This window comes from Equus przewalskii, chromosome 3 (assembly GCF_037783145.1).
Source record: "Equus przewalskii isolate Varuska chromosome 3, EquPr2, whole genome shotgun sequence".
Taxonomy (NCBI): domain Eukaryota; kingdom Metazoa; phylum Chordata; class Mammalia; order Perissodactyla; family Equidae; genus Equus; species Equus przewalskii.
In genome coordinates, this window is record NC_091833.1 from 105840753 (window position 1) to 105853725 (window position 12973).

Sequence of the window (12973 nt, forward strand, 5' to 3'; positions counted from 1 at the left end):
GCGGGTGTGTTGTGTATCCTGAATGCTCCCTTAACATAAAGGAGACACTGCAGAGATGGGCTGGAGTTGACCCAGAAGGCCTGTCTGCCTTCCTTGGCCACGGGATTAGATGATATTATCATTTAATCTTGACAGACAGAGCAGAGTACACCTTGTATAATTAGCACTTGCCTACGTCGATTCCTAGGGAGAGCGAGGAAGATTTACTGAGCGCCTCTGAGCCGCGCTGACCACTGCTGCCCTCTACAACTCGTTTGTATCACTTAGGATTCTTGGAGGCAAGCACCACGAACTCACCCTGGGCAGTTTAGGCAGAAAAGGAATTTAGTGAAGGGTAATGAGCAGCTTTCTGGAAGACCAGGGAACTGGGCTTGGCAGCTATCCAGCCAGGAATAATGTCCCAAATCCACTGCAAAACCGCTGACGACACTCCTGCTGCCACCTCTGAGCCCAGACCTGCAGTTTACACTGCTGACACCACCGCCACCTGGCCCTGGACATTGCCTGCAGAACTGCACTGTCTGATACAGTAGCCACTAGACACATGTGGTTATTTGCGTTTAAATTAATTATGATTAAATAAAATTTAAAATTCAGTTCCTCAGTGGAACTAGCCACATTTTAAGTGCTCAATAGCCACAGGTGGCTACTGGCTCCATGTTGGATAGCATGGCACTGAGGGATTTCTACACATTAGCTACATTATATTTTAGATATTTCCCTCATCATGGAAAGTTCTGTTGGTCAGTGCTGCTCTAGAATGACTGGCCCTGCTGCTCTGGAAGCTGCAGTTGCCAGATCCTGCGTGACTCTGCCTGTACATATTGGTGGCTTCTGCTTGGAAATCTGGGATGGGTGTGTCTAACTGGTGGAGCCTCAGTCACATGCGCTATTTGCAAAGGAGTCTGGGAAGGTAAGGCTGGCGTTTTCAGGTTCTGCGGTGGGAGGAGGGCTCTTAGGTATCAGATGGAGAATTTCCCAGACGTCCAGAGAGGGATCAGATGCCAAAAGGGAGGAAAGCTCTCCACTCCATGATTTGATCCTCACTGCAGCCCTGTAGATAGGGGTTGTTTTCCCATTTCACACATGAGGAACCCAGGAAATTAAGTAACTTGAGTGTCACACTGCTCAGAAATGACAGAGTCAGGTGTGAACCAGGCCTGCCTGACTCCAAAGCCACTAACTTTTGCACTCTGTCTCTGTGGCATAACAGAATAGACATTGCCCTGGGCCTTGGAGAGCAGGCTTCAGGTCCTCACCCTGCCACTATCCATATACTGTGTATTTACTGTTTATCGAATGTGTACTCTGTGTTTTGAACAATGCAAAGATACAGGAACGAGCCATGCTTTCAAGGAACTCATAGTCTGATAGGAGAAATAAGATGTGCGCGCAAATAACCGGTGCCAAGTCAGTGTGTAAGAAGCCCTGTACCCAGGGAAGCAGTCTCATCCCAAACCATTCTAGGCCTCTGCTTTCTAATTTAAATAATAATTGTGAATATGAATGATTTCCTCAAAATTTTTCCCCAACTCTTTATTTCTATCAATTCCGAAAGTACTCTTCATTATTTAACAATATGTTGCTTAATATTCTGGACCTTTCCAGGTATCTTTTTGTTATTGATTTGTAATTCAATTCCCTTGTGGTCAAAGAATAGATTCTATAATTTCATTCCTCTTCAACTTATTCATCTTGTTCTATAGCCCAAATATGGTCTATCTGGATGGATGGTCCGTGTGCACTGGAAATAATACGGGTCTGCTGCTGTCGGGTGGAGTGTTCCATGGATGATAATTAGGTCAAGTTGGTTGATAGCGTTGTTCAAGTCTTTTATTTCCTTACTAATTTTTTTCTCTACTTGTTCTGTTGATTACTGAGAGAGAAGCTTTGAAATCTCAAATTTAAATTGTCGATTTTTATATTTCTCCTTTTGGTTCTATCAGTTTTCACTTTATAGAAATTCAAAATTATTTATTAGGTGCATACACATTTAGGATTATTATGTCTTCTTGATGATTTGGGCCTTTAATCATTTATGAAATGTTCCTTGTGCTGAAGTCTACTGTGATAAAAATATAGATATGCTATTATTTTTATGGTTAGTGCTGCATGATTTATTTTAATCCATTATTTTAATCCATTCCTTTACTTTTAACCTACCTGTGTCTTTCTATTCAAAGTGCTTTTGTGGTATAGCTGGGTCTTACTCTTTTATTCAGTTTGACAATCTGACTTTTAGGGTCATTTGGACCATTTACATGTAATGTAATTATCATCAAGTTTATCATCTTGCTGTTTTTTTGTCACATCTATTCTTTTCTTTTCACCTCTTTTTCTGTTTATTTTTGATTCATTGAATATTTTATTGGTATTCCCTTTGTTGTCTCTGCTAATGACTTATTAGCTATTTTTCTCTTTTTAAGGGAGCTGGTGCTAGTGTTTGCTCTAGGATTTATAGCGTCTTTAATTTATCACTGTCTGCCATCAAATAATATTATATTACTTCACACATATCTATTACTTCACTGTACAAACCTTACATTTCCATTTCTCCTTTCCTGTCCTTTGTGCAATTGTTGTCATATGTTTTATTTTACATGTTATAAACTCAACAGTGCATTGCTTTTCTATTTCCTTAACCACTCAATTTATCTTTTAGAGAAAATTTTTAAATGAGAAAACAAGTCTTTTGTATGTTCCCATTTGCCATTTTTACACTCTTTATTCTTTTGGTAGATTCCAGCTCCCGTCTGGTATCATTTTCTTTTAGCCTGAAGAAGTACCTTTAACGTTTCTTGGAGTATCAGTCTGCTCACAACAAAATCTATCAGGTTTTATATGTCTGAAAATATCTTTATTTTGTCTTCATTTTTGAAAGCTATTTTGCTAGATATAGTATTCTAGGTTAATGGTAATTTTTCTTTCAGCACTTTAAAGATACTGCTCAACGTTTTTTGGTCTGTATTTTCTTCAGATGAAAAATTAATAGCCACTTTTACCTTTTTTCCTCTGTGCATAATGTGTCTTTTTGTTCTCTGACTGCTTTTACGATTTTCTCTTTATTACTGGCTTCCACAATTTGATTATGATATGCCATAGTGTGATTTTCTTTGTGTTTTTCTGCTTGGGGTTCATTGGACATCTTAGCTATGTGAGTTTACAGTTTTTTTCCAGTTTTGAAATTTTAAGGCCATTATCATTTCCGTCCCTGCCTTCTGATATTGTTCCGTAAGTCATCGAGGCTCTGTTCATTTATTTTCAGTCTCCTTGACTCTTAAGAAATAGTCCTTGTCCTGAAGTCTACTTTGATAAAAATATAGACATTCTATTGTTTTTATGGTTAGGATAAAGTTTGAATAGTTTCTATTGTTGTATCTCAAGTTCACTCACCTTTTTTTCTGCATCATCAGATATTTTTTTAAGCCCATTTGGTGCATTTTTAAATTTCAGATATCATTTTTTTTAGCTCTAGAAATTCCATTTGATTTTTCTTTACAGTTTCTCTTTTCTCTCCTCCATGTTTTTGTTTTCCTTTAAATTCTTCTTTTTTCTTTTTTTTGAGGAAGATTAGCCCTGAGCTAAGTACTGCCAGTCCTCCTCTGTTTTGCTGAGGAAGCCTGGCCCTGAGCTAACATCCGTGCCCATCTTCCTCTACTTTATATGTGGGATGCCTAACAACAGCATGGTGTTCCAAGTGGTGCCATGTCTACACCCAGGATCTGAACCGGTGAACCCTGGGCTGCTGAGAAGCAGAACGTGTGAACTTAACCGCTGCACCACTGGGCCAGCCCCATCCTTTAAATTCTTGACCATATTTATAATTGCTCTTTCAGGATTCTTACCTATCATTTTGGGGTCTTTTTCTATTGACTGGTTTTTCTCCTGGTTATGAGTTTTATTTTCCTGCTTCTTTGCATGCTTGGTAATTTTTGATTAGATGCTGCACATTAAGAATTTTAACTTAATGAAAGTCTGGGTTTTGTTATCATCCTTTTATGAGTGCTGAATTTTGTTTTGGCAGGCAGTTAAATTACTGCAAGTCAGCTTCATCTTTTCCAGACTTCTTTTTTTATTGTGGTAAAATATAGATAAAATAAATTTACCATTTCCCAGACTTATTTTTAAGCTTTGTTAGGATGATTGTAGAGTACCATTTGCTCTCATGCCAGTTAAGCTGAAGTGTGACCCTTCATGGGGTCTTCATTGGTGTTGGTATTATTGCTGATCATTGACTCTGAGTGACATTTTAGGCTTTGTACTCGTTGACTCTTTCTGCTGCACCATAAACTTTACTGAAAATACATTCAAATACTATGTTAGCTTTTTGAAAAAAGTTAACATGTTTACTTTTAAAACACCAGCTGGAATCTCTGCTTGGTAATTTTCTGTGGTTGCTCCTTTGTGGTTCCCATCACAGTGTCTCCTTCGTGTATCTTTTCTTAAATCACTTGTAATTGTGGACAGTCTAGACCAGGAAGTAGGAAACAGATGTGAGTTCTGCTTTTGCCTCTTATCAGTTGTAGGAATTCCTCAATGTGAAATGGATGCAATAAAGCCTGTTTCCCTGAATGCTCTGAGATCAGTAAGAACAGACTTTATGAAAGTACTCTGTGAATTCTGTAAATTAATGGCCCACAGAACCCTCTTCTAGGTATGCGATGCAGCAATTTATATATTTGAAAGCATTAGTCTCCTTTTTCCTCATGTTCTTGTCTTTGTAGTTGTTTTTTCTCTTCCCCTGAGTTGTGAAAATGTTAACGCTTCCTGTTGAAATCCTCGAGGTAGCTTTGGACTGAGCTGGACCTGGGCATGCTTCCTTCTAACCTGTGTTCTCCAGGTGATTCAGAGCTATTTGTTTTCTGACAGTAAACCACATTATTCTGCACCTAAAATGAAGCTTACTAGTGCCAAAAATTACTGCTGATATCAGTTATTTCCATCTGTGGGGAAATTTTTTCTCTTTGGGTCCATTTGTCAAGGCAACAGCTGAAGCTGTGATTGATTATATGTAGGCTGTTAGAAGTTAGAAAGTTAGGCTGTGTAAAATTAGAAATAGCCATTGCTTTTTGCTGAGAATCTTTCTCTCAGGGGGTTTTCACTTTTCTATTACAGTGAGCATGCCTTAACAGAGTTAGTGTCCGTACCAGGAAGAATGTTAAACAAAACTCTTGTTCAATAAAAGCTTCAGTGAATGAGAAGTTACTTAATGAAATAAAAAATCAGAAGTTTTGCTGAGGGGATGGCCTTGTTTCTGATGGTTGCTTAAGTCATCTCAATTTGTTTGGAACAAAAGGATAATTTATATATTGTCTTTAGAAAATGAACTCCCCAAAACAGCAAGCCCTGCAAAAGGGGATCATAAATTTACTGAAGAGACTACAGTCATGTGCTGCATGACATTTCGGTCAACAATGGACTGCATATACAATGATAGCCCCATAAGATTTGTACCATATAGCCTAGGTATGTAGTAGGCTATACTGTCAAGTTTTTTGTAAGTACACTCTATGATGTTCGCACAATGACGAAATTGCCTAATGATGCATTTCTCAGAATGCATGCCTGTCACAGAGCGACACATGACTGTATACTTGTGCTAAGTGTTCATGTCATGTGACTCTTACAATCTAATCACATCCCTCTTTTCTTCTAAGTGTCTGACCTCAGGGACAACGCTAAAGTCCACTCAAGGGCGACTGGCCTGGCATAGACTTGACCCCACAGAAAGTGTAAAGATGTCATCAGGTAATCAGTAGCAGCACCTTTTTAGATGCTCAAGTCAGAAACTCAGGAGTCAAACCTGACTTCTCTTTCATCCCTCACACTCAATCAACCATCGAGCCAATTCATTCTACTTCTTCAGTGACCCTGGAACATCTCCACTTCCCTCTATCCTCAGTGGTACCACGCTCATTCAGTCACCCACCACTTCTTGATGGACTGTGCATTGATCTGCTAACTGATCTTCCTGCCTTTCATCTCCCCACTTCATCTAATCCAGTCTCCATTCCAGGGCCATCTTTGAAAACTCAACATTGGCTTCAAACTCCCCAAAGGCCCCCTATCATCTTTACAGTGTAGTTCAAATTCCTTAACATGGTTTATAAGACCCTAGATGGTTTGACTCCTCTTTGGTTCTCATGCTACATCCCACATCTCTCCCCTGTCTAACTCTGCCCTCCAGTCTTTTATTTCATCATTCATTCCACCTTGTTTTCCTTCTTGGCCTTAATACATAGCTTTCCCTTGATGGGAAACACTCTCCCCTCAACCACTGCCAAACTCACATATCTAGTTCTGTCTAGTTTTTACTGATCTTAATAGTCTTGGTTTATATATCAGTCTTCCCACAAGCTTTCCTTGCTTGGCCTACTGATGCCGTTGTCTGGGACATGGCACTCCCTATAACTACCTTAGCGTATCTCCTACTGTGCTTCATAGTAATTACCTAATCACTGCATGTTTTCCACACTGGCATGCCTTGTTCACTACTGCATCCCTGGGTGTATTGGAGCCAACTTGTACCGACTCCTGAAGGGCAGTTGTCACATCTCTTCCCAGCTCCATATTCGGTGACATCATTGTAGTAGCTTGAAATCAACCACATCAGGAGTACTTACACCATGGAAATCAACAAATGCTACAAACTGATTATTTCTATTTCTTTATTTATTTTTGGAAAGCCAATTGTTAAACATTTACCAGCACACACTGACTATATCCCTAGCCCCTTACATACTTGGCATATAGTAGATATTCAGTTAATATTGGTTGGTTGAATGGATGAATGATAGGTTTCCTTTTGACCCCAGATCAGCCCCTGTCACATAAGCCTTTGCCCCCCACATTTCCATATGTTAGCTCTAGTGCACCTCACTCCTTGGAAACAGAACAGGGTTTCAGTGCCTGAAGACTAGACTTCCAGCTTCTCCACCCTGCTTTTGGAAGCATGTGGGGCCTAGCCACAGGGAATCCCTCAGCTTTGCTATGACAGAAGTGGGAAGACCTTTCGGTCAGGCATTTGTCTGTACTAGGTGCCACATTTTCCTTAGAAAGCAGAGAAGAAGCAAGGCCAAGCAGTCAGCCTTCCTGAGTTCAAATCTTGACTTCTTCACTTCCTGGCTGCTTGAGCTTGAGCAAGTCATTTAACCTCTTTAAGCTTCATTTATTCATCTATATAGTGAGCTTTAACAGTAGTACCTAGGTCATAGGGTTTTCATAAGAATCAAAGAGATGATCTGTGTAAAGTACCCAGCACATGTCAGTTGCTATTATTATGTCCATCTACTCTCAATTAGAGCGTAAAGGTCCATAATCAATTGACAGCACAGAAGACCTACATTCCAAATCACTGTCAGATACTATAACCTCACATTGACAGCAAATGCTGGAGTGTCCCAGGCGTCAGTTCTTGAATCTCCCCTATTTTCCTTCATATTCTCTCTAGCTTTTCTCATCCGAACACATGGCCTAATCCATTCTGTATACTGATGACTCCCAGATGTAAATCTCCAATCCAGAACTCTCCCCTAAATTCCAGACCAAATATCCGGCTGCCTACTTAGATGTCTAACGGAGGTCTCAAACCCAACATGTCCCAAACAATACTGTCCCCAAACCTGCTTCTTCTTCTTCTGTCTTCCTCGTCTCAGTGAATGGTAGCACAGTTCTCCCCCTGCTCAGGTTAGGAACCCTGTCTTGTCCTTGATGCCTCCCTTTTCAGCAAGTCCTGGCAGTCTGCATTCAAGATCTATCCAGCATTCTACCACTCATGGCCACCCACACTGCTCCGTCAGTCCAGCACCTTCACCTCCTTATTGCAGTGGCCTCCTCATTAGCCTGCCTGTTGCCCCTCTTGCCCCATCCCCCATTCAGTCTGTCCTCAAGACAAAAACCCGAGTAACCTTGTTAAAATGTAAGTTGGATTCACATCACTTCCCAACTGTTGATTGGCCTTCAACTTACTTTTCAGTCTTTACCATAACATATGAGGCTTTATATGATCTCCCTCATGTCCCTCCAACCTCATCTCCACCATTCTCCCACTCGTTTACTCCAGTCCAGCCACAGTGGCCTCATCCCTGTCATTAGAACATGCCAAGCCCTGGAATGCTCGCACCAAGATGTCTTCTTGGCTAGCCCCCACTTAATCCAGGTCTTTACTTGAAAGTCACTTTCTCCGAGGACTTCTCTGGCTAACCTATGTAGACTTTTAACCCAACCCCCTTAACACTCCATAGCCCCCTTTCCCACTCTATTATGTCTCCTTGGCACTTGTCACCATCCCTCATAGTTTATACTGCATTATACCTATTGACTTTTTTGCCTGTCTCCTTTATGCAAATGTGAGCTCCTAGTGATTAGAGCTTTTGTCTCTATTTTTATCTCAAGCTCTGAGAACAGTACTTGGCACATGGTAGGTCTCAATAAATATTTATTGAATGAATAAGCCATTATCTACCTCAAGTTCAGCTAAAAGGAACAGAATATATCATGCACTCCTTTAGACACTTGCAAAATTTCCCCAGAAATTAAGCTAGATCAGAAAGGCTAGGCATCTATAAGGATAACGGTAGTACTTGTCATTTATTGATCCCTTAGTACGTACCCAGAACTGTGCTAGGCATGTAAGTAGCACAATGAGTCACAGAGAGATTAGGAAATGTACTGAAAATCACACAGCTAAAAGGCTGCGCCATTCATGTGGTCCCCAGAATGTTCCTTTGTCTGGATCTGCTTTGTGCTGAGGCTGTCAGGCTGTGGGGGGACCATGGAGGAAGCAGCCCTGTGAACCTCATCATTTTGACTAAAGTACAGATGCTTTTGAGAAAACCACAGGAGAAACTTCTTTCTGCTTTTAGTATTTCCCTGCATCTGAGAATGTAGTTGGCTTTTTGACTTTTATATGACACTGAGAATTGTGTCAGTGATGAGCATTCCCTTTTCTTACTTGACACTACAAAACTTAAAGCTGGGGTCCACCCTGCTCCCACGCCCGCCAATATATATCAGACTTTGGGATGTGAATTTAACACATTTTGTTTTGACCTTCTCGTGTATCTCATTATGTTTTCTTACGGTACTTTCTGCCTCTTGTAAGTTTCTTTGAACCTCTTTGAGAATAAGGCAGGGTGCGAGTACGTAAGCGTCCTGTCCGTGTTTTCATGCCTTGTGTGGCTGACTCTTCTAATCATCATTTAGGAAGTGGAAGCACAGCTGGAGGAAATGAAGAAGAAATCAGAGAATGAAATAAAGCAGCTGGAAGAAGAGAAAGCAGCCCTAAATGTGAAGCTCCAGAATTCTCTGCTCGAGGTACGTCCCCCATCAACACAGTGCTCGGGGGCGATGGCTCTGGGCCCTGGCAGTTTCTGATTAGCTGAGGTGCCAGGAATCTCAGGAAACTGCCCTGACCTCCTTACATTCAGCATCCTTGGAGAGAAAAAGGACTTCAGCCCGACAAGAAGCCTGTCTCTGGAGACATAAATTTAGCTGCAAGTAACAGAGAGCCTGATTTATGGAGGTTTAACAAAGAGGCGTTTAATGTCTCACATAAAAGAAGGAGGCGGGAGGCTGCTGGTGTTGATTCTGTGGCTGAAAGATGTCAGGCCTGGGAAATCTGCGATTCTCTTGGTCTCAGTTTCTCCCGGGCTGCTTCTCCCTTTTGTGGGCGTTAGACAATTTTGCCTTAGCAGGCTGTTTCCTTTATCAGAAAAAAATATTAAAAATTATATTTTATGACTGCATTGGTATAAAAATGAATGTAGCCAGGCTGTATTTTTTTCCTTATGATTTTAAAAGAAATTATAACATTTTCATGACCCTAAAAGTATTGTGAGCCCTAGGCACTGTGCCTGCTGCATCTAATGGAGAAGTCAGCTCAGATTTCCCCCAGGCTTTGAAAATGTCTATCGCCCACTCCGGTTGTCACGTCCAGATTTAAACCAGGGAGGGGCAGTGCTGACCAGGTCAGCCCACTTCATCAGGAAGTCAAAAGCATTCACAGAAACCCCAGCTGACTCCTACTCCCATTGGGAATATCTGTGTCAGCCTGAGAAGGCAAGGATTTAGCTGTCAGGCCTCCACGGTGGAGGCAGGCAAGGGAGGAAGGGGTAGGGAGTGGATGTGGACCAGCCAAACAGCCGATTTTGCTACATGGGCCCACCTGTCTAGATCACACAGATATCGGTTAAGTTTGCATATTCCGCATCTTGGCAGCCCGGGGTTGCCCGGTTCGAATCCTGGGTGCGGACATGGCACCACTTGGAACCCATGCTGTGGTAGGTGTCCCACATATAAAGTAGAGGAAGATGGGCATGGATGTTAGCTCAGGGCCAGTCTTCCTCAGCAAAAAAAAAAAAAAAAAAGAGAGAGAGAGAAGGACTGGCAGTAGTTGGCTCAGGGCTAATCTTCCTCAAAAAAAGAGAAAAAAGGTTTAAAAGAGCTGTTGACCATGTTACTGGGGAGAAGAACTAGTGGAAGAGGCTGGAACCAGGGTTCATTCTTGAGCCTGATTAGACCAAAAATATGTAAAGAGGCTTCCTTGCTTCTCCGGCCCTCCGTCACCCTCCAGGTGAGCCCTCCATCTCCCACGCCCTCAGGAGCCCATGAAATTGGTTCCTCAGCCCTGGCCAAACATCAGAGCTTCCTGGGGAGCTTTGAAGAACACAGAGGCCATGTGCAAGACGGTGTTGATTGTTTCAGAATACATATAATGGAGTTCAGTCTAGACACATACATGAGTAGGATACAACCAAATTTGAACCGGTGGCTGTTTCTGGAAGGGAGCAAGGTCAGTGGATCAGGGAGAACCATAGGGGCTGCAAATGTATTTGTGGTGTCTTCTTTCTTCAGCTGAGTGATGAGTATCCACATTATGTTTTTCTTTAATCGTTTTTCATTTTTTTAAAAAAAAATGTGAGCATGCTGTGCATTAGACTTGATATATCAGGGGCTCTAGAGGGGAGGTCTCAATGGAAAGTCTCTGCTGTTGAGGCTTCTGTCCGTCTCAGCCCAAGGTGGGCTGCACAGCAAAGAAGCCCCCTTCTCCATCCCTCCCTCCCACTCTCCCTACTTGCCCTCGTTTCCTCCCCCCGTGTTAAGCTGTGCTGCCAATCTTCATGTTGGACCTGGTCCACTTAGGGAGGCTCCACATCTGTGTGTGGGACCAGCTCAGTTGTTCTTCTGACTTGAGACACCTGGGCCATCACCTGACTATGTCTCTGAATGCCCCTTAGAACGCCTCTCTACAAGTGAGTGGTGAGCCTTTGTTGAGCACTTATGCTAGTTAAGATACTGTCTAAGCAGTTTACATGTAATAGCTTTTAATCCTCACCTACCGTATAAGGTAGGTACTATTATTGTCTCTGATTTACAAATGAGAAAACTGAGGCTCAGAGAAGGTAAATCACTTCCTCAAAATCACAGAAGTAATAGGTAGCAGATCCGGGATCCAAACCCAGCTGATGCAGTTCTAAAGACCCCACTCCTAACTGCTATGCTAATGCTGCCTCTAGTACAGCATGCTGCCTCTTTGATGACTAAGGGTCATTCAGGACCTGAGTGATCATTCAGGAGCAGAGCGTCTACAGACGGTTTGGCATGACCCAGAGGTTGACCATGGACAAAGTGCCTCAGGCCTGCTCTTCCTCCTCCATTACTTCTGCTGCCTTAATGGTGTGATTATCCATCCTCCTGCTTACCAAAGTTAGGAATGCAAGAGTTACCCTTAACCACACCCTCCCCTCCTGCTCTCCCATCCTCACCCAGAGTCCCCACCCTGCCTCACCACCGCATCCAATCAGTCGTCAAGTCCTGTGGGTCCTAACAGTTAAACCTCTGGGTTCCGTCTCTTCTCTTTATCCCATTGCCTTGGTCAAGACCCTCAGAATGGCTCACCTAGACTCTTCTCTTTTTTTTACCTACTTATAGTTGTTACCTAAACAATTGCACAGGCCTCATTTGAATATTTCATAAGCCTTAGCACGATGCAATGTAAGTGGTTTCATAATCTTTAAATGTTTCTTCTTAAATATTCATTTTGTAAAGCTGAGAAGACATTCTGATGAAGCCCTTCTTCTGTGGTGTCGCCTAGAGTCTTGCAAGAGCCTTGTCTTATATCTTCCTGCCTCCACCTTGTCCCTAAGCCAGCTAATTCCAGAACTAGCATTCTCAAACCCAAATCTGCTCAAGGCCATGCTCCTCCTTCCCTAAAATCTTTAATTCTCATATTTTTCACAATTTGGCCCCAACCTAACTTGCCACCGCTACCTCCCAGGACTCTGCCCTGTTCTGTCCACACCTTCATGTTGGGCCCCCCAAGATGGAACCTTCCTTCAGACCTCACACACGTCCTACCCTCCTCCACCATTGCACCTGCTGTTCCTGCTGCCTGGAATGCCTTTTCCTGCCCTTGCCACTGACGGACTCCTATTCATCCTTCAGTGCCCCTATAGCTGCCTTGGACTCCCCTGGGCAGAGTTTATTGCTGTAAATTCTCTGCGGTAGTACCTTTCTCATAGTAGTGGTAGTGAGGATTAAAAAGAGTTAATACCGTAAAATGCTCAGTTAGGTCTATGCCTGGCACCAAGCAAACACACCATTAATGGTGCTATTATTATTTTGTACATATGTCTACTAAATGTTGCTTATAAACATATATCTATGTCTTCTGTAAGATGACAGCTCCTCGAAGGCAAGGACCTTTATTATCTTACCATCTTGCTCTTCCTCTCTCCCTTTCCCCTCTCTCCTCATCCCCTAAAGAGTATTAGGTTTTCCACACAGGTTCGTTAGCAATGTCTGAGTTTCCTTTATGGTCATTGGCCTTGTTCTCAGAGTCCAGAGCAGGGAAGCCAGTCTATTTCATTGATGCTCCACAATTAGTTGCTTAATAATCATCATCATGCTTAAGGCTGTACAATTTAATAACATCTTCTAGCCACTCTTTCATTTTATTGGCATAATTCTTAGA

At 42.2% G+C, this 12973-nt stretch overlaps 1 protein-coding gene across 2 annotated transcripts in view; it reads left to right on the top strand.

Moving 5' to 3' along the window:
* The window catches only part of FAM184B (family with sequence similarity 184 member B), a 138830-nt gene that overhangs the window by 79472 nt on the left and 46385 nt on the right, over nucleotides 1-12973 (top strand). For both annotated transcript variants that reach the window (XM_070613100.1, XM_070613099.1), the window contains one exon: nucleotides 9205-9315. In XM_070613100.1, coding sequence (XP_070469201.1) covers nucleotides 9205-9315 — 111 coding nt within the window. The remainder of the gene's footprint in view (nucleotides 1-9204; nucleotides 9316-12973) is intronic.